The sequence below is a fragment of the Cyphomyrmex costatus genome, unplaced genomic scaffold, assembly GCF_001594065.2.
Source record: "Cyphomyrmex costatus isolate MS0001 unplaced genomic scaffold, Ccosl1.0 scaffold297, whole genome shotgun sequence".
NCBI classification, from domain to species: Eukaryota; Metazoa; Arthropoda; class Insecta; order Hymenoptera; family Formicidae; genus Cyphomyrmex; species Cyphomyrmex costatus.
In genome coordinates this window covers 108,970-133,867 of record NW_017277093.1, presented here as the reverse complement: position 1 = coordinate 133,867, position 24,898 = coordinate 108,970, and the positions used below count along the sequence as shown (strand labels likewise).

Below are 24,898 nucleotides of genomic sequence, written 5' to 3'. Positions count from 1 at the left end.
GTATTTTTTTTTACTTCTTTTGGAAATATCTGCAACGTTGTATTGCAATTTGTGATACAACTAAAAGGTTCTGTGGTGTATGCGGTATAGTTGTATCAGCGGCAAAAATCAATAACGAGAAAGCTCATAGTTTTACTATCCAATCATCTCTGAGGCAATAAATAAATATCCCTGAGGTAACGAATAAACAGCGTAGGAAGAGGAAGTCGGTCTCGGTCTTGCTTGCTACGCAAATCTGCTGCAAGTCTATTTAGTTGGTTACGTGTTATTAATTTTGATGTTAAACATTTATTTTTTTAACACAGATGTTATCTTTATTTTATTCCGCGAGTATATGCCGTAATAACTCAATCTTGATACAATATAATGCATTATTCAATACACATATACATATGTATTAAGAAATACACTACATATTTACGAAATACAAAACACTATGTATGTATATTTAAAAAATTAACATAGTATATCTATAAATTATTTTATTAGTAGTATTTATTAGCTGTATTAGTAAGCCATACTAATAAGCTACTAAAACGCAAATTTTTTTAGCAATTATAAAATACCAAGCAAATTTTGCATACGTTGCAACTCCATTATGTTACGCGCTTTTCATGAACACTCTGTATACTGCTAGGTTATCAATTTACTTCCGGAAACATGATAAACACGACCGTAATCCATCTTATGGCCATTGATCCAAAGTCTATATATACGTATGTATATATGTATTTATTAACAATCAATAAAGCTAACAATGTACTATTGGCAATGTCGATCGCAATCTATCGTGATGCGATGAAATAAGTATAAAAGTTTGCAAAGTACTTGAAAAAACTAATACTGTAAATTACATTATAAATAAGTAAATTATGTAAGAAAATAAAACAGCACAATTCGCATAAAAAATCGTCGAACTTTGTGATGTAGCTGCAATCGTTAATCTAAATGTTTACAGAAAAAATTCATGCGTTTTCATCGATCTTTTTCAATTTTTTTAGTTAAAAATAAATAATGAAGATTAAATTTTACATTCAAGTTAAGATGACATAAATGTGATTTTTCAAAAATTAGCGCTATTTAAAAAATAAAATAGATTGACCTGCAAGATTTTAACAATATTTACGTAAAGATCAATGAAATCGATTATCATTTTTATTCTTTAATGATTAATATTAATTTAACTGTAATATAAACATATAATACATAATATTATCTTCTGATCTTTTAAAAATAATTTTATTCTTTTTTAATATATATGTATATATATATATATATTGTTACATCAATATATATATACATATATACTTGCTTTACATATATCTATTTGCTTAAAATGATGAACACATGAGTTTATAATGCTTTTGATGGTAAATTTATATCTTTATGTTTATTATGTTACCGTCGTATAATCGCAAATTAATGAAGATTACATTATTGTACGCACATAAGTCGTATATAAATACAAAAATTATTACAAAACATTGCAAGTAACTTAAATATATTTTTCGTATCGAGAAATTATAAATGTTAATATCGTAATAATTATTGTATTATACAAACATTTAACAGGTCTTAATCTGTCCATCTTAAGAATATGCTGTCAATTACGTATTTAATACGTTTAGTACTATCAATTATGCTTATTATTAAAGGCGATATGATATACAATATAGATTAGCGTTCATACAAAGATATTAGGCTTTGATGTCAAAAAATAATTTTTATACAAAAAGATCCTAAAGAATATAATTTCTGCTTTAATCTAAAAAAAAAAAGGTTATATAATTTGAATATAATGGCAGTTTTCTGCAAAAATCTTACAGTCAAAATTATTAGAATATTATAGATAGATATAATGGAAATTAAACATTCTGTGTAATCGAAAAATATTTGTTTATTTAAAAATAATGAAGCAATGAGTAATGTAAGTATTAAGCTTAACGACTGTTAAGTGAATTAAAAATGTTATATTTACAGAAACGTATTTCAATTATGATATATTGATGCACAATCAATGAAGACTGATGATTCTGCCAGAGATAAATCTAGAAAAGGATATAAAAATAACCTTTAACGATATATATATTCTTCTTCTTCGTGCACATGTCGTGGCGCGATTTGCATCTTTACACGAATAGGATTTATACGTTCCTCGCGTTAATTTGCATACAGAAAGTCGCACCGGGAATATATCGTCACTGCGACGGCTGCGACGTTCCCCATCTGGTCGGAATCTTCCGCAGGAGTATCGCGGTGGTGACGAATATTTCCATAGCGTTGATTAGCGGCCTTAGTAATTCGAGATAGTGTTGGTGAAGGTAGCCCACGTTTCCTCGATGGGTGCCAACACGGTGATCACTATGAGGACTGCGGCGAACACGACGATAACCACAAAGTACACACCGAAAATGAATTTCCGCATACCGGTGTGCTGTCGGGAAAATATTCAAAATGAGACTTTGTTTGCATCCTGATATTTGTTTGTGTAATGGATTATTTTTTGACACGATACACCATTCCGCAACATCGATGTAATAACGTGAATTATTGATTAATTTAGATAATTAATTAATTTACACAACATGTTCTTCAAATTTTCTTACTAATTTTGTATCAATCAAATTAATCAAAGTTTATTTATAAAGATATGTGTGTGTGTGTGTGTGTGTGTGTATGTAATTTTCTCATTTACACAATTATAAAATATCGACCGTCTTTTAACGCGTGGTTCCATTATGTGCTTCTTATTACAGAATGCGAATTTCATTATAGAATTTCATTATAATGTTTACGAAGAATATATCAAAAAATGCAATTCGTTAACAATATTATTTCTTTCGTCTATCTACTCGTAAGTCTCATTGGCAATTTTATTAACGTCTCACGACGGATCGACACGCGCTAGAAGACGACTTGATCACGTCACTCTTATTTTAGAAAATCTTACGGGAGCGTCTCGTCTCGCATCTGGATGCACCATTGATCCACGAGAATGCATGTCTTTCATTGGGAATGAATTCACTCTCTGACTAGCTTGTCTGTCAGAGGCACATCCAAGGAACTGCAATAGAAGCAAATGTGTCACAAATACCACAATCCGAATTAAATCTCGAGTAAGATGATTATTATTCGACATTGACACAAATTCCGTCAAATATCTCATTACATACTTAGTCTACCCCAATTACGTAAAATTCAATTTTATATTATTTTTATATCTTTCATTTTCTCTTTATGAAAATACAATAATGAATAATTAAAAAAAAATTTTTTTTTAATTTAAATAAAAAAATTTTAATTAATTGATTCATATCTAGTGTCAAAATTGTAGTTCGTGCACATTTGCACATTAATCAATTAAATTCTTCTGCGATTTTTTCTCGAAATGTTCGGAATTTTTTTGCATAAACTTAGTAAATAAAGAATCCTTACTGTAAGAACGAGGTGAGTTAAAACATGAAAGATTACGAATGCTGTAAGGATCCAATCAACCCAATCTGGAAGTTTAGCCTTGTTCAGTCGTACCGCGAAGAAAAGCGTGATTACTAAAAAACAATTTTATGAAAAATTAACATTAAATATTAATTCATTCCATGCATATTTAAAAAAAATTATATTTAATATTAAATTATCATTTATTATCTTTTATGATTATATCAAATAATAGGAAATTAAAGTAGACAAAAGTTTCTATCTATTTATTATCTATAACTGCAATAATTTTTTATTATAAAAAACGGAACTGGAAGAATAGAAACCATAAAACTATAAAGAAAATTCTCCAAATAATAGTAAATTATAAAAGAAAAGTATAATGTCAAAAAATAAAAGTTTATATTTATTATATTGTATTTATAAACTTACAAGCACATATTTTTGCCACGTTGCCGACGAACCAGTGAGCCCAATTGAAAAGAACTCTTCGTGGTGCACCAGGATGCGGTCTCATAGCTGCCATGAAAGGCTGGATAAAGCATAGAATTGTGGTTGCCAGGCCGACCGAAGCATGTATCGTCTCAGAACTCCACGTACCCAATTCCACGAATATTATTACGAAGGCTGCGATCGTCATCGACCACGTGAACACCATAAAGAATCTGTGCCACTTAGGAAAAAATTGATAGACCTTTATTACAAAGAAATACGCCCGAAAAAGGCATGGGACACTTTTCTTTGGCGTGATTTGAACTTTAATGACATACGCTTCGAGCATCGAAGAATAGTATTTTGTTAGCAATGCTAGATATTCGAGTAATGTAAAGTTAATGATATCAGAATGAAATGTAATACTAAAAAAAAAAATAAGAAGAGAATATCGTTCAATTTTTGCATGATTTAATATTAATGTAAAATTCTCCACTAAATAAAATATATTATATACAGAAATTAATATTTAAAATGTACGGATAATGATAGTATATAATGTTTAATGAATTATTATATATTTTAATAAAAATTGTATTTGAGATTTAATTTGCTTGAAATAAAAGTAGCTCTTTACTCTTCAATGGAAATAAATTGATTTAACTGATGAGATTTTTAATTACTAGTTGTTAAAAGCAGTTATTTAATCGCGTGCCAAATACAATATTTAAATAATAATTTTTTACTTATAAATTAAAAAATTTATATAAATTTATTTATACAGAAATAATTTTTTGTTTACGAAATTATCGCAAAATTAATGCATGAAAATTTATCATAGCAAAAAAGGTTAGCTGAATTTATTATAATAACAAGCATTTTTATTTTATGTTCTGTAATTGTAATATGAGAATATATAGAAAAACATAATTTTGAAAAAGGATATGAGAACAATATTAAATGGAATATCTATATGCCAGCTTAAAAATTCCATACTTACAACGAACCATTGATCCTTTCCACATAACTGGGAGTTAACCCAGGTCTGTCTATAATATCGCGCGAGTAGCATACCGATGGAGGCCGTGCCAATCCACGATGCTAACATAAGTGCACCATGAAGACGAATCAGTAGGTCAGAGGCTGCAGTCCATTCCCCGACGTCAGATAATCTCTTTGAGGTGCTGGTCCCAAGATAGATAAGATCGTGAAAGTCAACGCCATTTGCTAAAAAAGAAGCAAGGGAGCAGTGCAATATCCATATATGATGTAAATCATTTGCAGTAGAGATAAACTTCCTGTATCTTACAGGCTTCTTGTATAATGTTACTTTTTAATCAATCTAATAATCATCGCACCAGTAAAAATTCCAAAAGTCGACCCGAATCGCATTTCATTCATATTCCTGTTCGTTTGAGCAAAAACATAAGGAAGCCATCAAATTTGCAGTTATCGCAACCTGTCTGCGTCGAGAAAGTCGTAAAGTTCTTGCACACTTTGCTCTTGGCGAAAATACACGTGAAGTGAACTTTCCGAAGTCCACCAAGGTTTCTTTTCTTTCTTTATTTAAAGAAGTGCGACAGTAAATCGTTACTTTATAAATCTAATATTACCGCGGTCATTAAGTCGCAAAACCTGTCTCTGATTTGATAATTAGCAACAATTACAACTTCCTATCATTTATAAAATTTCCTGATAGATTTTATGAAATTGTACATTCTATATTCAGCTTATACGTACGTCTCAGATCTGTGCCGGCGGCCACGAGGAGATGGTACGGAGTGTTGACAAGGTCATATGGATGTCCTTGAATGCTGGTAATCTTCTCTCGTCGAAACTTGCAATATATCATGTCATTTTTGATCGCAGAACTCTCCAACTCAACCGCGCCTTCCGACTGTGGACGAATAAAACAAAAAACATTAATTAAACACGAATTTGGAGCACCCAGAGAAAGGTTTTCTTCGATTCAAAGAAACGTTTCTTTTTGTTATATAATTAAAGAAAAAATTTCTTTGATTTAAACGTTTTTTTTTTTTATTTAAACATCATGTCTTTGAATTTAAACATCTTTTTTTTTTATATATAATCAAATAAATTTTTTTATTTTATTTATTTTATTTATTGAAATCAAATAATTTTTTAAATTGATTTAAAAAAATAATGTTCGAATCAAAGAAATTTCTTCTTTAACCGTATAGCAATGAAACGTTTCTTTAAATTAAAGGAACTTTTTCTGGGTCAGAACAAAGTCGGAATAATTCGCAATGCACACACATAAAATGATTTTAAAATAAATCGCTATACTTTCTAGAGATATATTTTAATCAATTTATAATCGCAACGCGCGCGCAATTTTGATTTCGTAAGAAATTGAATTAATAACATATAAATTTCAAGCGTTTATATTCAATACATTTTTAAGTTTCATGATTCAAAACTTGAAATTCGAATTTTGTTAAATTTTATTAAAATTAGATATGATATGCTATTTCCAATGCATAATAATATGTAGCAAGATTTAAGGTCAAACTGTTAATGAATAAATTTATAGAGTGACGGGAGGAAATGCCCCTTATATGAGCTTCGTAATTATTTGTAGGGCTTAAAGATTTACAGCATTATCGTAGTGGGAGCGACATCGTCTAGCTACGGCTAGTACAATAATTGGGATTTAATGGGCCAGACTCGTTGCTCGCGTGCGACAAAGCACAGGGCGAATTAATTAACACAACAGTGCATCCAGTCGGAGGGCGGTGCGGCATAGTAAACGATACTCACCATTCTATAGCGCGTATTGTGCTTTCCGGAATTCCAAGACGTGTGTAACGCAATTTCACCATTCTCGTTCGTGCACTCAACTACGCTGTCGTCGCCCTGCGTACAATTTTGCTTATTATTTATTATCACTTAATTGTTGTCTCATAAATTGCTCATGTAATTAATTACAAGTATGTCACATTAATTTTGATGACGTTAATTGCCGAGTAAATTTACATTACGTCCGAGGACGTTAAACAAACCAGTAAGCGTGACAAAGAAATCCAATATCTGAGTAATAACTATACAAATATGAGAATTTATAAAAAATTTAAATAAGTAATAACTGTACAAATATGAAAATTTAATTTATAAAGAATTAAAATGTAATTAATACGTTAAAATTATTTAAGTATACTATATAAGTAATAACTATACAGATATAAAAATTTAATTTATAAAAAATTAAAATATAATTAGTACGTTAAAATTATTTAAGTAATTAAGATATTTATATTCATTATGGAAAAGATGTGTAATAGTTCTCCAAATCTACAAAACTTTTTTCAAAAAGTAATTACATTGAAGAAAGGTGCTGCGAAAAGAAGCACAGACAAATATTGCAGCAAGATAATAGAAATCCTGAGAAGCCCGGTAGAAAACGGCAGCGAGAAGTAACTTCACACATTTAATATAAAATACTTTCGCAGAGATTATGCAAGTCTCCGCTTAAATCGCGAGAGTTTGAGAAGAAGCTGCGCAAAATGCTTGCGAGCGCAACGTCTTGCAATTACCATATTCTTATCATCCGACAGGCCGACAGCGACGAATTTGGCACCCTTTCGCGCCTGCATCTCGAAATGATATTCGTCGCCCTGCACGATCACGGCTACCACGGCGACGCAATTCTTGGTTTTTATGCAGCCCGCGGGCGCGCCGAAGCAGTTCTTCGTGGTGTGGCAGCCCGTGTAGAATGGATCCTCGTACGTCGGCTGCAACGAGAACACACACCTGGGGATGACGCGAGGAATTTACAGGCAGGAATACCATCCGCGAGATAGTATCTCGCGCGGAACGACGCGTTTGCGGAGATTGCGCAACGTTCTTCCGTCGTTTGATTCGAAATTGTATGACGGAACGACGGATGAAAATGAGCAGAGCACAAGTGAAGGAGTTTCGGATACTTGTCGATTATCGAGAGACGCCCGGGAGTCGCTTACGTATATTGTCTTGGAAGCGTTTAACTTCGATATATCGGGGAGAAGACATTCTCCCTCATCATTAAACAAGCCGTACAAGTTATTTAAAGTTTATCTTTAAATAGTCTCTGTCAGATACATAAGATAAACAACAACATCTAAAGAAAAAAATATAGATATTATGTTAAAAATTGTAGAATTTTAAATAATTAAACGAAAAGGTTATTTAAACTATATCTTAAAATATGTACAGTATTTTGTTGGATACACAACAAAAAACAACAACAGAGATTTAGAGGAAAAAATATAGGTTATATTAAATTACAGAGAATTTTGGAAAATATACAAGAAAAATACAACTCACAATTAAAATAGAAGAAAATAACGAAAGTTTCATTTTCTTCATTTATGTAAATAATTAAAAATTTTAAAAAGAATAAATTTTATGTTAAATGTAAAAAGTTCTTAATTTACATACATATAATAAAAAATATTTGATAAAATCTGTTGCGTTTTAAGAAATAAAAAGTAATATTACTCCAGTAATTATAAATAATGTAAAGTTTATGTAACTTTTGATAAGAGGTAAATATTGAGTCTTGTATTATACTATCAAGTATATGAACGAGATATGACGATACTGAAATAAAAATATTGCTGCATTAGCACTTGCCTATGAGGCTATGACGTAAGGATGTTCACGATTACGGCACTATGTGAATATTAAACTTGTAATGTTTGCGCGTGGGATTATTTGTCGTAAGATCGAAAAGACACATATATATTCAATAATGCAATGATTATCAAGCACAAAAATATCGAGCTGAAATATCTCTAACATAAATATAAAAGTATAATTAAAAGATTTAATATAATTTAATGAAAGTAAATTTATAGATACTATAATAAATAAAAATACACATAAAAAGTAATTTGAATATAACATTCTGCGACAAATTTTTTGACAGAATATTGCTAAATAGCAATTAAATAATTATACAACAATAAATAAAATAATTAATATATACAATAACACAAATAAGCGAAGAAACTCGTCCTAAAATCTAATAATATTTTTATATGAATTCTACAATTTCCAGTTTGTGCATAAAATGCGCCGATTATTTTGTCTCAAAATAGCTTTTAAATCGAAATTGGAATACGTAATATCACGAATTATATTAACAAGTAATTTAACAATAAATATCTTGAAACACTCTAAAGAATTTGTTGGGAAAAATATCACTTCAGGGTTTCTGAACGAAGCTGGACCTCCCGATGTTCTGCGAAGAGCATCTTTTATCAATTCGATCACTGAGAAACATGGTGATATTTATTACAATCAACAAATAAATGTATAGGAATGCTTCTTCAGGCGCGACATAAATAATGTACGGTACCTATGTGATTTAATTTTTATCCTTGAGAAAGTATGTTATTTTTTATTCAATTAAAAAAAGTAAAATAAAAATTTCCAATGTATATATGTATTACATATTAATATTAATATAAAATAAAAGACTTTAGTATCTCTGATTCCAACATTCCAAGACATTAAATATTTGAGAGATATTTTAATTAAATATGATAAATATTACTTTCTACAAAATTGTGACATCTCGAATGATAAATACCTGATTTTATCTAAAAAAAAGCATTTAATAATCTTTTAATCTAACAAATATTATTCGAGTAAATATTTAATGCAATTGTCTTTAATAATACAGTTGAAGTATGTATGAGTCAGCGAGAAATCCTAATAAAGGAGACCTTGTGGAGCAAATCGTGCGCAACAATTCGCGGGAGCGTAGTTCAGAGTCGAACGAAAAGGAAATCTGCGGTGGGAGAAAGAGAAGTTTGACGACCAGCCTTCAACTTAGATACGCTCCGCGAAATCGTGCGTTCACGCTCCGACGGCCTCGTACGCCATTACCGCTCTTTGGTGTACTTTTACGCTTTTTTATCGCGAACGATCGAGCACCGTTTTCAAGGAAAGGCCGCTCGTCCGCACGGCGGGGTGTAATTATTCAATGAACTCGTCGTACATATTGTTTCAGTCAAAAAGCAACTTTTTTCAATGGAAAAGTATTTTCAATTCATTTTCGTTGGAAAGGTTTTTTGAGACAACAATCCGAATCGCAAAGTTTTGTGTCGAGAAGCCTAACAGTTTATAGAAGATGTTGAACAAGCAATTGTCCTTATCTCATTTTCAAAGATCTACAAATTGCAAATGGATTCTACTACTATGATACCCACATAATACGGAAAGTTTATGTAATATAAGAATACGAGAATTACAAGTATTATGTCCAGGATTTCCCAATTAATAAGTATAAATGAATTTAAAAAATGTAAGCTGTATATGAAAGAAAGGTTAATATTAGGTATAATAATTGTAATTTAATTTCAAGTTTTATATCTATGTTTTTTTAGAAATATTGCGTGAACTCTAGTATAAGATTTCTCCCAGTTTTCTCTCAGATTTCTCTCTCACGTTTTTTATAAATTCTTATTTCATACATTAAGGATTAACCCTGTCAGGTCGCACCTTCTACAAGAGTACTGCAATATTTTATTCATCTTCTCTCAATATTACCAAGCATGTTTTTATGCAAACACTTAGAATAAATATTTAAATTTGCTGATTCTTATAAAGGTATTCATATTTTTCATATATTTAAGTATTCTTATATTTAATATTTTATTTTGGATAAAACGAAAAGTATAATTTTCAAAATTGAGAAACAAAGTATAACGAAAAAATGAAATTGCAGCGAATCTATTGATTATCTATCGATTATCGACTACAAGCGATGTATAGCTCGTAGAACTTCTTCATTAGAGAAATGTTTAGAAAATATAATGCACTAAGCATGTTGCTCAAGATGCCCGTCGCAACATAGCATTCTTTCTCTCCTTCTCCTTCTTCTTTCTCTCGATATTTTATCAATGACATCCAATAATTCCTCGACTGTTCCACTTGGCGATCCTCGAACGTGTGATAAAGATCAAATCCGTGGGAAACAAATAGGGAGCCATGAAAAATCCATGACACGAAATCGCGAATGGCCGCGGAAGTGAATGGTGAAAGTATATAAAGCATAAATTCCAGAATGTTGGTTACGGTCGCGTGTTATATCTTTATTGTATACAGCTAAGAACCGTGCATGTATACGTACGTAGAGATGCATAATTCATACATTCGTGCTGCCATATTTGCCTCTCAAATTTTTTACTTTCTACGTAATCAACGTATATTAGATATCCATATAATACGAAAAACAGAGATTAACGGGAAAAAATTCTTTCTATCGTATTATAATCAAAACGTTTAAAATTTTTGTTCATATAAATGATGCAAATAAAAAGAGACCGACACATAATCAGTTAAAGTATAATCTTTTTATTCTTGATTTTTAATCGAATTTATATTTTACACAGCTCGTTATACGTTAATTAAATACCCATTGTAAGTGATGTTCATCGAACATAGATATGAGTATATAAGCATATATTTTAATTGAGTCTGAATGTCACGAAATTGTAAAATGTAGATTTATGAGTGCATTATTTTATTTCTTAGTCATTAACACGATGGATTTAATTATTTATCTTGCAAATAATGCACTTGAAGCTAATAATTTTAATAATTAGAGTATCATTACAATCCATTCATGCGAACGAAATTGAAATGTATTTTCACCCAACGCCCGTTTTAATCCGTGTGAACATAATACAATAAAACAATTCATTGAAAACAATTGGAGAGTGATTATTTTCCAGGAAAATTTTAATAGATTTCTTTTTATGTAACATTAACAAGCAATTCTTATATAACATGTCATTAATAATATAAAAATGATAATAAAATTATGTTTATTAAAAGATCCAATCTTATCCAATCCAATCTATTTAGCATTTGTTTGAATATTTTTCAAGATATTATATACAGAGTGTCTCGAAATAAGCAAATCAAATTTAAATTTAATAAACGTTTCAATAAATTTTATTATAAAATATTTTATTATAGAAAAAATACGTCCCGATCTTAATTACTTTTATATATTTACATTAAACTTTAAATAAAATTAAAAATTATTTGATATTAACTGAAAATTACGATCTATTTATTTTCTCTCTAAGACGTGTACCTATAATTTGTTAGAAGCTCTTCATTTTCAAACAATTTAAAAATCATAGATGCATCGATATTTTCATGGAGGAATAAGCGATATCAAGAATATTGAAAAAAGAATAGTGAAAGTAACGTTCTTGATAGATTTTGGAATATTCTGTATATGTATAACGAGCACAAGTTGAGTAAGTTCTTCGAATGCAATTAACGAGAATCCTCTGTACTCTGGGTCGGCTGGCATGCATCCCACGAGCAATATTCGCAAAGCCACACCTATCGGGACTTACAGGCCGCTTACATCGTTTAACACGCTGTAATACCACCACGCGCATTTACCTTATAATGGTGACGGCGCGCACGACAGGAAATATAATACTCACCTCATAACTGACAGGAGGGCTGTAGTAGGGCGGCGTGGTGGTTCTGAAGGTAGTGATGGGTGTAGATAAGGTCGATACCGTGATAGACCGCTTGTCAACGGTGACTTTGGGCGATTCCACGCCAATCCAGTACGTGTAGTAATCCTGAGCGAAGGTGGAGCTACAGAAGAAACAGGCTCAATCAAAGAGTGCAGTAAAAAAACAAGATTAAAAAAAACTTGTAGAAAATTGTTTTAAAGCATTAAAAAAACCAATATTATAGTAACGTTTTAATGATGTTGTGACAAATTGGATATTATGACACATCAAAAAAAAATTTATTTTATATTCCTATATAAAGGAAAGTCACATATACTATAGGTTCTGCATAAAAGACATCTCCTTTATTTTATGAATTCTATATAGCATTAATCAGAGTTAATAAATTCCTGAATTAATTTTATTTATATCTTTTTATTTTTTTCACAATATGATTTAAAAATAGAAAAACTTGTTTGTAAGACAGATCGTAAGCTAACTGTAATCTTTATATGTAATTTTGCTTTATAGTATTGCTTTTAAATAGCTCTTTCGGAGATAATCGTATACATATTTAGGGGAAAATCTTTAAGAAAAAAAGTGTTGCTACATTTTTGCGTTTTGCAAAACAGCACTAACTTTTTCTTTGTATACAGATAAGCAAATACCTAGATTAATAAAAAAATCTTAATAAAAATTTTTTACATCTTAGAAAGAGATTATAATTTTTTTAAATTTTGGATTGTTTTTCATAAAAATTAAATTAGATGTCCGGAAATTACAAGACATAGAAACAAACTTAACAATTATTAATTTTAAAATTTCAAAATTAGAAATACGTGATTTAAAATAAACTTGTGTTAGTTTTTTAAATCTTGTTTCTTTTATATATAATATAATACATGTAGAAGTTGTTAACATTACACAATAAGATCACAAAACTCTTGACATTTATTAATAGCGTGAGTATCTCCCTATTTATGTAGGATTATTAGATCACATCGAAATGCAAATCATGACGTTAAACATATTAGAAATATTTTCACGTAAATCCTCTTTTTTGTTAATACTCGTTGTGGCGAAATATAAATATCGGAATACAAAAGCAGCAAGGTATCCCCAAACGGTACCGTAAAGATCAAATAAAAACTCGCGAAATAAGTTACGAAGTTTTAACAAGGGATCACAGCTGCGCGTTCTATTAAACATGCATTAGTAACTTCGCATCGATTATTACGAGGAAAAGTTCATAAGGAATGTTTCGCGCGCGTTTCTCGCACCGTTATGCCCGCACGAGCGCGTTGAATTCCAAGCACGAGCCGCATCCGCACGTACGGTAATACCTAATTGTGATTCATAAGTGTGATACGCTGCACCTCTACGTATGTACGTATGGACCTATATGTGTGTGTGTGTGTGTGTGTGTGTTACGTGCACACATCGGTAGAGATCAGACGCTAGAATCATGACTCAACAATTAAGCCGTTTTTAGACGTTGATATTTCTTATTCCACCTAAAGTTTATGCATAGATATCCAGTATTTTCGCGATTTTGCAAGCTCGGAAATAACAAACTACAATTTTAATGCGATTCTTGACGTGGTAACAAATATTTGAATATCTCTCTGACAAATAATTTACTATTTTATTTATTTTTATCAATCACGTGTGACGGAATGCGAAGTAAAACTGTAATAAATTTCTAAAAAAATTTCGCCTTTTTATATTGTTTATGATTTAGAATTGCGATATAAATTTTACTTTATAATTATTTATATAATATGTTTATATATATTATAGTTTATAATATATACAATTATATATAATGTATATAATAATATATATAATTTTTATCAAAATTTTATTTTATAAAATTTATTATTACATTATTGTATATATAGTTTCAAATTTGTGGGCTACTAATTATAGATACAATAAAATAATTACTGTTTTTACGGAACATGAGTTGAACAACAAATATACAGTATACAAATTTTGAATAATATTCAATAACGCGATTTATGCGGCTTTTGTGGTTAAAGCCCTAGAGCCAAAACGCTAAGGGCGTCATAACTCCAAAAAGAACAAAGAAATTAAACAGTAATTTGATAATGATGTTTATAGTGCAATTTTATATAATGTATCGTTGAAACAATAGCTATAGATAGCAACTATTGTTAACAGTCTATGTACTTAGAATGTGATATCGCCGCCTCTTAAGTCTCAACAAGATATGATTAATGACACGATTAACATGATATTTGTCATTGACAATATATGATCGGTTATGAATCTAATCAGAAGCGTGAAAAGAAAGTTTTATTTATTGAGGTGGAGAAGAAGGGGGGCCATTGAAAGGTGTTCGAAGATTACAACCTCCTGGTCGCAAATTTTATAAACGCAGTCCTAAATATTAAGTATTAATTTTTCAAATAAAATTATTAATGAATTTGTTTTTATATAGATCATATCAAGAAACAGGAATTCTTCTGTACGGTATAACTCATTTCAAATTCACTTAATTCAATGAAATCCATAGTTAAGTTGTGTAATTGTCTTTAAAGTATCATTATTATTACATAACAATACTTACTTGAAGATAATGGTGCCTTCATAATCAACTGGAGCCTCCCAATCGAATTCAAGATTATGCTTCTGGTTTTTGTTCGTATGAGTCACGCCATTCTAAACATAAAAAAACAGCAAAAATTTTTTTAATAACAAAATACATGTCATTTGTATTTATGGAAGAGTTTTGATAAGTGATTGAACCTTGGAGAAATCATTGAAGATGAAAACGATGTTTGTTACATAAAAATAGAGCACTTCGATGCATCATATTACCAAGAATAGCAAAGTAGTAGAATTGATATCATGGAATACATATTTCCTCGCAGAAAAATAGACCTCTATAATGTTTCAATGCTCAATTTTTGGCAGATTTATATAGTACATTTGAAAAAAACAATCGTTACAAAGTTGTAGTATTTATAAATCCAAACTTTAAAAATGCAATGCAATAATTCATTTTCAAAAATATTCATCCAAACCTCGAAAAAAAGAATTAATTCTAAAATACAAATTAAAATATTTTAATATTTGACTTTTCGATTACTCGATGTTCATATATACAAACATTGTTTCAATATATTTATAAAAATATTAAAATCTTTTACTTTAGTATGATGAAACATTTAGCTTAGAAAAGAGAAATGAACATGAGATAGTGCAAACGTACCTTTACGCCTTGTGTGCATTCCACGATTTTTGCGATTTCGGGCAAGTTTATGAATTCTCCCACGTATTCACCGGTATCGATGTCCCTAGCGAAAATCATGAAACCCTGGTATGAGAGACCTTCTGGACTTCCAAGGATCAGGCGGACTCTACCTTGTCCTGCTGCGGGTAGTACCTGATAAGGTGGATACGACGATTGCGGGGAGGTATTTTCATGACGTGGTGTCAGATCGATGCATGTTCGCGGTGGTGCCCCATTGGGTAATCCCAGCACCTTTACGAGCAAGCCGATAACCAGAAACAGCAACGGCTTAGGCATTTCTGTAACAAAATGTAAAAAAAAGAGCAATAAAATATAACCATAACTAACATATAGTATTTTTTGTGCATAAATAATATTTTTGTTGAAAGAAAAATTGTGTGTGTGTGTGTAATCTTAAGTGGATCAAAAAATTCGGCATCAAGACTAAGAGATTAGATTTTTTAAACATCTCACGTTAATACAAATAATTTGACTACATATCTGACTTTACTGTTGTAATGTTCGAATTTTTCTGACGCTTCACTTAAGATTTGACGATTGCTTTAAACGGAACATAGTCTGCTAACGATGTTTCGTCAAAAGAATTTGTACTAATATGAAAGAAATTGTACGTGAAGACATGAGAGAAGGTTACCGTTGGATAATGTTGCTAAGAAGAAATTTATATTGTAGCGAGACGAGTTGATGTAAGCGAATTATTATTAATGTGGCGTTTGATTTCATGTTATAGTAGTTTAATTTTATACTGAAGATGGTCACTTTGTGTTGATCGAAACGTTTATAGATTTATGTTTTTTGACAATAAATTAATGACTTTAATAAGTTATCACAAACTAGAACTTGTGCGTGGTTTTTTATCCTTATTTAATTGAAATTTTTTGTTGATTCAAACCACATTTTGTAAAAGTCTTATATATAATACAAATAATATTTGTACGCAAATGTTTTTACGTTGTTAGATTTAAACTGTTATCAACATCACATTTATAATTAATTTTCATAGTCGTAACAAACGTGAAAAAGCGAATATTATGACATCATGATTATTCCTTCACTACAAGTAACGAGACAATCGGGAAATATCTAAATGAAACCACACACATGTTAAAACACGAATGCAGACAATACGCGTTGTGTATTTAATCAGTTTAATGTTCTCTGTTCATGTCAATGTTGAATTTATTCGATATGACGTAAACAGAAATGTGCATCTGGCAGCTATTCGTTGTCGCTTGTCCGCAATACACGTCTTATTCCTTTGCTTGTACGTAATCTCATGTGTAAATTTCAATTTCAACAACCGCATTTGCATTAGTAATTGCTGAACGATCATATAGAAATTGTAAAGATAGTGATTCATCTAGTTTCATTTATGTATGAATATATAAATTATTCAAATAATCAAATCGCGAGCTGCAAGTCCAGTGTTCCAAGCTATGGATATGTATTCTTTAACATTTTCTTTGCGTAGCTATTCACATGCCTATGCAGTGATTTCAACAGTATATCTAACTCAATATAAATTATCAGTGATGAATTATTACATAATTTTTTAAAAATATTTAATTCTTTTTCTATTGTCTTATTGCAGACAGAAGATGACATGTACGTTTATTGTATGTCTGTGAGGTTTTAAAAAAGCTATCTATCTCGAGTACTTTTGATATGTAGCAGGGTAACAATTGATTAAATTACTGAAAAAATTGAAAGAATTATTGGCGATAAACTGTCATTTTTTTATGATACATTAAGAATACAAGTTAATTGTTGATTGCCCAATCACGTGATAGGATAGATCGAGATAATAAGTGATACTTAGAGATAATAAGATACGTTATTGAGATACTAATGAACGACCAAGTGAGGCAGGAGAAGTGAATGACTCGAAGAAACAAGCGCGTTCACTTGTGCACGGCCCACGCCTGAAAGAACTGACTTTCACCCTTTGGGAGTTTAGCTCCTTACGAGTTTCTTAGTTCGCGCATTCCTGAACGCCCCGCTACTACTAAAATATTCCCCATGCCTGCCGTTATGTAACATTGACTGACCCTCGCCATTGAATGCCACGCAGCCACGGCAATGCCTACTGCAGAAATATTTCCCTATGTATCGAAGTCGAAGCAACGTCGCATTAAATCATTGGTTTGCATTACATATTCGTTAAACTTGTAAACGTCTTATTACTACGTTAAATTATACTTTCCAGTGGGACAGAGCTTCAATTGTACAAATTGGATACATAAGTTTGTTTAAAAAACAAACAAACAAAGAAAAACATAGAATATAGGTACATAACAATGCATTAAATTTAGCGCTAAAAAATTAAGCAGATATTAAAATTTTTTAATATAATCTATTTAATTATAATCAATTCAACTTAAATACTATTTGTAAAATATCGTATTTTAACCAATAATTATATTTTGTATCAATACGAAAAACGCATCTTAGTATCACAAATATTTTTGTATATATTTTTGCAAGATTGTATCTTACTAAGAAGTTAAGCAGCACCTTAGTCAGCAATAAAACGCGTGTTCTTTACGTGACGTCCGCGAATCCTTATAATTATAAAATGTGCATATTCGAGGCAAGGTCGATCACTTGCGTTAACTGTCAACCACACTATTTTGCACTTTCACAGCAAGCAACACACACACACATACTTCGAATTAACCGATTAGAATTAGGTCACCCGCAATATATGTTGGTGTAAATTCATTGTAAGGAATTATGGATGATTGCCATATTGTCGAGGGTATAACTTGGTTCATTCATGAAGGAATTTGACGTGGACTTTTCAACGATGATTTAAAACGATGCGTAATAACTCAGACGAAGATTCTCAAGACGAAGATTCTTAACAAAGATTTGAGAATTGCAGTTAATTAGCGTACTAGTCATATAACACAACAACTATTATAATAACAAAGACAACTATTTTTAAACACATAACTTACATAGCATGTCTTCACAATAAACTTTCGCGCGTACGCATAATTCTTTTTAAATATTTACATTACATAAAGCAATGTTTATATAATAATTGATAATATTACACATAGCTAAAATGATATTCAATTTTTTATGTAACTATTATTAGTACATCGCTATTTGCACAAACATTTACAAAGATTATTAAATTAATATACTAAATTAATGATATTTTACCCTGTTAGATATTAAAGGAGCATTGGTAACCCAATTCTTTGAGTTAAATATAACATTTTATTATTTTTAACTCTCATATGTATAAAAATGTAAATCCATTTCTGTGGTTAGTTTAAAAGTGTAAATAACATTTATATTCATTTAGTAAAGAAAAAATAATAAGCTAAAATTTGAGTCAAATATTTAATTCTCGAATTAAATTATTTGACTCCAATATTGTTTTAATTAAATTAACAATATACTGAATGGAAAAAAATGGTAACATAGAAATAATTAAAAATAACTCAAATTAAATGCAATTTGATTATGAATTTAACGTATATATCTTTATAAGGTATTATTGATCAATATTATTGTTTCTAATGCCTTTTTAGTCTCTATGGTATAAATAAAAGATCATCTTGCAGGTATATTTATGTACAACTATCAATTATAGGTACGTAATATTGGCTTTCTGTTACTTATTTTTCATTTCTATATCTATATATCATATACACGTCACATATAAACGACACGTGAACGCAATAATCGATAATTGGGAAAGGCGTTTGCAAAAAATACAATTATCTCGATAGTACAGCAATTGTGAGTGAACGGAAGTGAATTGGCTCTGTCCAAAATCAATACTACGGATGAATTAATTTCTTTTAGTCGAAGCCTGCAATTTGCAAATAGCTACGATCGTCACAAGACACGTTCAATCATTATAGATACACTAGTTATACATATACCGAGAAATCGAGACAATTGATTTTTTTAATCATAAAAATGCGATACTATCGTTATATACATATGTGATATAAAAATTATATCTATATAGGGTGTCTTATAAAATTTGCGATTTAAAACATTATTACAAGATAATTCTCAAAAAGTTAAGTAAGAAAGTTATTCGTAAATGCAGTTTATTTTAAGTAATTTTTGTAATAATGAATAATAATTTTTAAAATAATAGAGGTTTAAATATTTATATATGGCCTATTACAGACTTTTTTAGATAGGCACATGTCCATGAGGCGCTTGTGTAATACAGTGACCTCTGATGAGCGCGCACACACTTTAGAGTATTTACTATTATGATACTCTTGAGTAACTATTAAACGTAGTCTTAATCGGTTATATTTAAACTATTACATTTAAAAGCTATATCTTAAAATAAAAATTTACAAGTAGTCTTAATTCTTTATAAACTACCTTGCTACAGTATTTTAAGTTGCGAATTTTGGGACACTATATAGAATAAAAATCTCATCGGAGGATCTTGTTTCTATGAGACAGTTTGGAGAGGAATTAAGATCGCGATAATCACGTGCGTGTCTAGCATTATCATATATCATTATTCCATTGTACAGGAGAGAACGAGCACAAGGCTTCGTTTTGCGGTTTACAACGTGTGTGACTCATCAGTGGCGTCAAACACATACATGGATACTCATACGGGCAGCACAACTTGTTGACACGTATGCAGAGCTTACATACAAGCACACAGATTTACCGTATTTTCTTCCTGCATGGTCCTTTGTGAACGTACAGGAAATTCCCAAAGCGATGTATATACGAATCCAAAAGTTGATTCAATGACAATTTATTTAAAAAAGTTTCTTATATTGTTAATTATGTTACTAACTAAAATTTTTCTTATTATTAATATAACATTAATATATTAGTCTTATATTATAACATTACATTGAGATTAAACTTTAGGAATTAAAGAACATTTTTTTAATTCTTATTTTAAAAAAATTAAAAAATATTATGTTTAAACATAATTATAAATATTTTTTTCAAAAGTTGTCGATTGAAACAAAAATAATGCATTGTTTGTTGTTTTATCATAAATGTTGTTTATGTAATATTTGTGTGTTCTTGAATTTAAGATAAAAAGTCCATTTTATTTATCAAAGTAGAAGCTATAGCTACAATGACTGTGCATTTAAACAAAAAATATCGTAATTATCAGTATTACGACTTTACAGTTTTGTAACTTCAATAAAAACTATGAGTATGTTATTGTATTTTTTGTTCGCATTTATTTACAATGAAAAAATTGTTCACATCTTAACGATATATTCAGACTGCAATCTTCTCTCTGTAGCGTCTTTCTCTGCATATTATTATCTATTATGTAATATGATCTTTGGACGATACACTTTCGCGTAGTCATGCGTTTAGTTAGATTACAATTAGTAAACTATTACTAATCTGTCAATTCAATGTTAGGATAATGTTATCTTCTTGAAAACAAAAAATCAACTAACGCATTAACTCATAATTCAAAATATTATAGTAAAAAGGTTATAATAATAACATAATATAAAACTATTAAAAATCATAAAATAGACTAAATGAGACAATTACTAATTATTATGAACTTGTATGTACTAAGAGCATGTTCAGACACGCCCTGATATTCAAATGCCTTTTAATCTAATTGCGTTATAATTTTATAGTACGAGAAGCTTTTAAAAAATGTTTACGTTTGTTATTACAGAATATCCAATTAACGTTAATAGAATGTTTTAAAATATTATAAAAGAATACATCACATTATAGATTTAAGCTCTTTGCACGTTATTTATTTACTTTATTCTATTTATTATTTCAAATTTAGCAATTTTTTATTTATTTTAAGATATTAATCTTTTGTGCACAATAAGCTTGCATTTACACACCGTAATAAAACGTGACATTCCTAATGCAGTACCGAGTTCTTTTAAGTTGGATGTGTATCGCGTTGTCAAGCAACTAGGTATTCATGACATGTTTCTTCGAATGAGATACATTTAATTGTATTCGTGCAACTTGCAAGTTTCTGCTCCGAATGTCATCAAGCAAACAAAGTATCGTGCCCTCGTCTTCCATGTTTGGTGAACGCATCACCATGGTTACGTCGCCCTGTGTTGTCCTAGAATTTCCACAGCAAGCATTACTCTCGCGTCAGTACGTCGATTCGCAAATTATTTTATCAATTACATAAGTCAGGAGCCACCAGAACAAGAATTTAGAGAGACGCCATTTACCGTCGCCGCAATTATTCCTAGAGCGGCCTCCTCTTTAATGAGTTCAACTCTCTCTTCAGCTCATTGATCTTGTTCCGATTGTTTCGCTTTGTCTTACACGCACAGGTTGAATCAACCAGTTAGATTAGAGCAACCAGTGTCTAAAGATGGACATGACATAAATTCTTGTGTCTCTTTGATTTTTTACAGTATCTCACAATATCTGTACAATTAAAAAGTTTAGTTTTCCAAACAGATTAATAATGTTTTTACTTTCAATGATAAAACAAAGATTCGTGTTGTTCACTCCTTTTTATCAGGAAATTATACAGAAAATTAGTAATGCAAGGTTTGTTGCGGAATAATGTTTCCTTGCATGTTCACAGCATGAGCTGTCTAGAGTTATTTAGGATTATAATAAGAGTATATATAATATAATTGAAGCGAACTATTGATGTCACTTCGTGTCGCTAAATTCAGTTAAGACTGAAATAAGTCGATTAATGGCGGAGATGACTTATTCATGTAAACTAATGTAGATGGTAAAACCCAAAAGTGAATCATCGGATGAATTAGTATTGCACTAGAATAAGAAATAGTATATCTATCTATTATATATAACGTCGTCGAAAAGAATAACATGATTTCTCCAAAGTCGATTAACTTTAACCGTAATTCAATTCTCTGTACCTCTTTCGGGATTCTGTCTCTGTAGAAGAAAATAAAGAGACCATTGCCCCATGATTAAAGTTAATCGACGTCGGAGAAATCAATCCTGGAGCGATCGAAAGGATCTAGGATCCAACGGATTCACTCCATCTTCTGCTTATCGTTGCGAAGAATCGCGCTCCCACCGTAATTCAACGACACACAATGACCTGGATTAAAGAAGAGCTGACTGCTAAATTCTTCCACGTTCATTAATGTAAAAAGAAATAACGGATTTATTTTAAATTTATTTTCAATAAAATATACAAAACAAAAGGTCTTTCTCAAAACTATGAATAACACTCTCATACTTTTATTGACTAGTTTAAATGCATTTTTATTACAAAGAAATTATATTAGGAATAACATATTTTAGCTAGTAACTTATTTATTTGTTTAAGAAGAACCACTTTTTCAAATTGTGTCTAAAATTTAAAAAATGCAAATTATATCGTTAAAAAAATTGTATAAATAACAAAGAACAAAGTGAACAAATAGTGATACAAGAATTTTATAATTAGAAAAGTAGTCTGTGGAGACCCACATTGCGGAAAATATTTGAATCATCGTCACGTTTATTCTCAGAATTCTAAAATAGACAAAAAGCAGATGAATTTTTTATAAATATCTAGTTTAAGCTCTTCTCACAACGTTATTTTGCAAAATTTAAAATAAATCCGTGCTTATTTTTAAGCACAAATATCCTAATTCTACTTTACGTTGCATCTTATATGCAATGTGAACGAAAGGTTGTCGCACAAAAACTCTTGCATAAAAATAGATAGAATCATTTTTATTGATGCAATCGATTTACATCAATATAATTTTTAATAATTACAAATACTAGCTAAAAAAGTATTGTGTCAGTTCGATATTAGTCAGCTATATTATTGATTAGTCCTAGACAATTATATTATATTTTAAAGGAACTTTTATATTTAGATATAAAAACATAAAAATTTAAAAGACTCATGACATAAAATTAATCCTACTATATTTAATATTTTATTACTATTGAGCCATATCGTTTTCTTATCGTCTAGACACCAATTTGGTGAAATTATTTCGTCTTTTTTTTTTACTTTCAATGTATACAAAAAGCAGAGAAAAATTTTTAATTTAATCTTAAGATTTTTTTAGCGCGAATGCATCAACCATAAAACAAAAATTAATAAAAAATTTTCACAGACAAATTATCTATTTATCGTTTTTATTAATTTAGACGATAATACATTGCTACTCAATTTGAAGAATAGAGAATGGCGAGCAAGAGTAATGTAAGAAAATAGATAATTTCAAAGCTCTTATCTGGTTCACTATATCAAACAAAATATATAATCCAATTGTTTATTAATTTTTAAATACGCTACGAAACAGATCATTATCATAACTAATATGCTTTTAGAAAAGATAGTACTTCGGGAAGATAACTTATTAAACAGCCGAGTCACATACTTGCTTTTTCTTCGATTCCGAACGGTCACTTACCCAGGAAGAACCAAACTCGCACTCATAATAGGGTAACGATGGGGTAATGAATTTGAATAAGTTAAAGAAATTTTAAGACCGCATGAAAGATTGAGGTTGCATGTATTCAATCGAACATACAAAACATATTCTATTGTACTAATAATGTACATATTTTAGACATTTAATTGAATACACTATGTCTCAAGATTGTATATGATATCAAAATTTTTGTTAATCCATTCAAATTACAGGCCGTTTTACCGTTTGTTTGCTCGCAACAACTTTTAAAAATTAAGTAGCAGTTCCACAGGTCCTAACGTTATATATTAAGAATAAAAAAGTAATTTATTTATACTAAATTATTATTATCTTTCATTAATTTATTTATACTAAAATATCTTGTAATTTTAATAATTTTTGTTGTAATGGTGTTGCTCATGGTACCGAAATTGGTACCACCTGCTGAAGTTGAAACTCGCGTGTGCGACTGCTGCGCAAGCACTCACCGGTCCTCATTTCTGTCGCGGATGCAGATACTTCACCGGATGGCTTTTACCACGATGTATCGCGCGCCAAACAAATTCGTAGGAGATCACGTGTACCGGTACCGGCGGCCCGATAACACACGCGCACTAATTCCTGGTCCACGTCCACGACGAGACGGCGTCCATCGATCGTTTTCCGCTCGATCCTTTGACGCTACTGCGAACGCGTCCTTCCGGTCGAGTGGATCCCGATCGTCCTGTATTCTTTGCGATCGGGAGAGAGAGGCTCCGAAAAACACGCACCTCTCACTATTTTTAAACTGCACGATGATGAGAATTTAGACGAAAACTAGAGACGCGATGACTTAATCGTTCGCCGGACGTAGATCTCGCGAGGCACTTGTTGATCTCTTGGCGGCATACTTC

The 24,898-nt window shown here is 30.4% G+C and overlaps 1 protein-coding gene across 1 annotated transcript; it reads right to left on the bottom strand.

The window, feature by feature from the left end:
• Positions 1-2,037: 2,037 nt before the first annotated feature.
• On the bottom strand, positions 2,038-24,735 carry LOC108775320 (putative ferric-chelate reductase 1 homolog). Its single transcript, XM_018541651.1, has 12 exons — positions 24,494-24,735; positions 15,598-15,917; positions 14,953-15,044; positions 12,342-12,501; positions 7,422-7,619; positions 6,649-6,744; positions 5,608-5,764; positions 4,868-5,094; positions 3,868-4,108; positions 3,436-3,548; positions 2,951-3,064; positions 2,038-2,434 (listed from the first exon to the last, which is right to left on the bottom strand). The coding sequence occupies exons 1-12, from the start codon at positions 24,501-24,503 to the stop codon at positions 2,294-2,296; spliced, it is 1,869 nt and encodes a 622-aa protein (XP_018397153.1). The 5' UTR covers positions 24,504-24,735; the 3' UTR covers positions 2,038-2,293.
• Between the last annotated feature and the right edge of the window lie 163 nt (positions 24,736-24,898).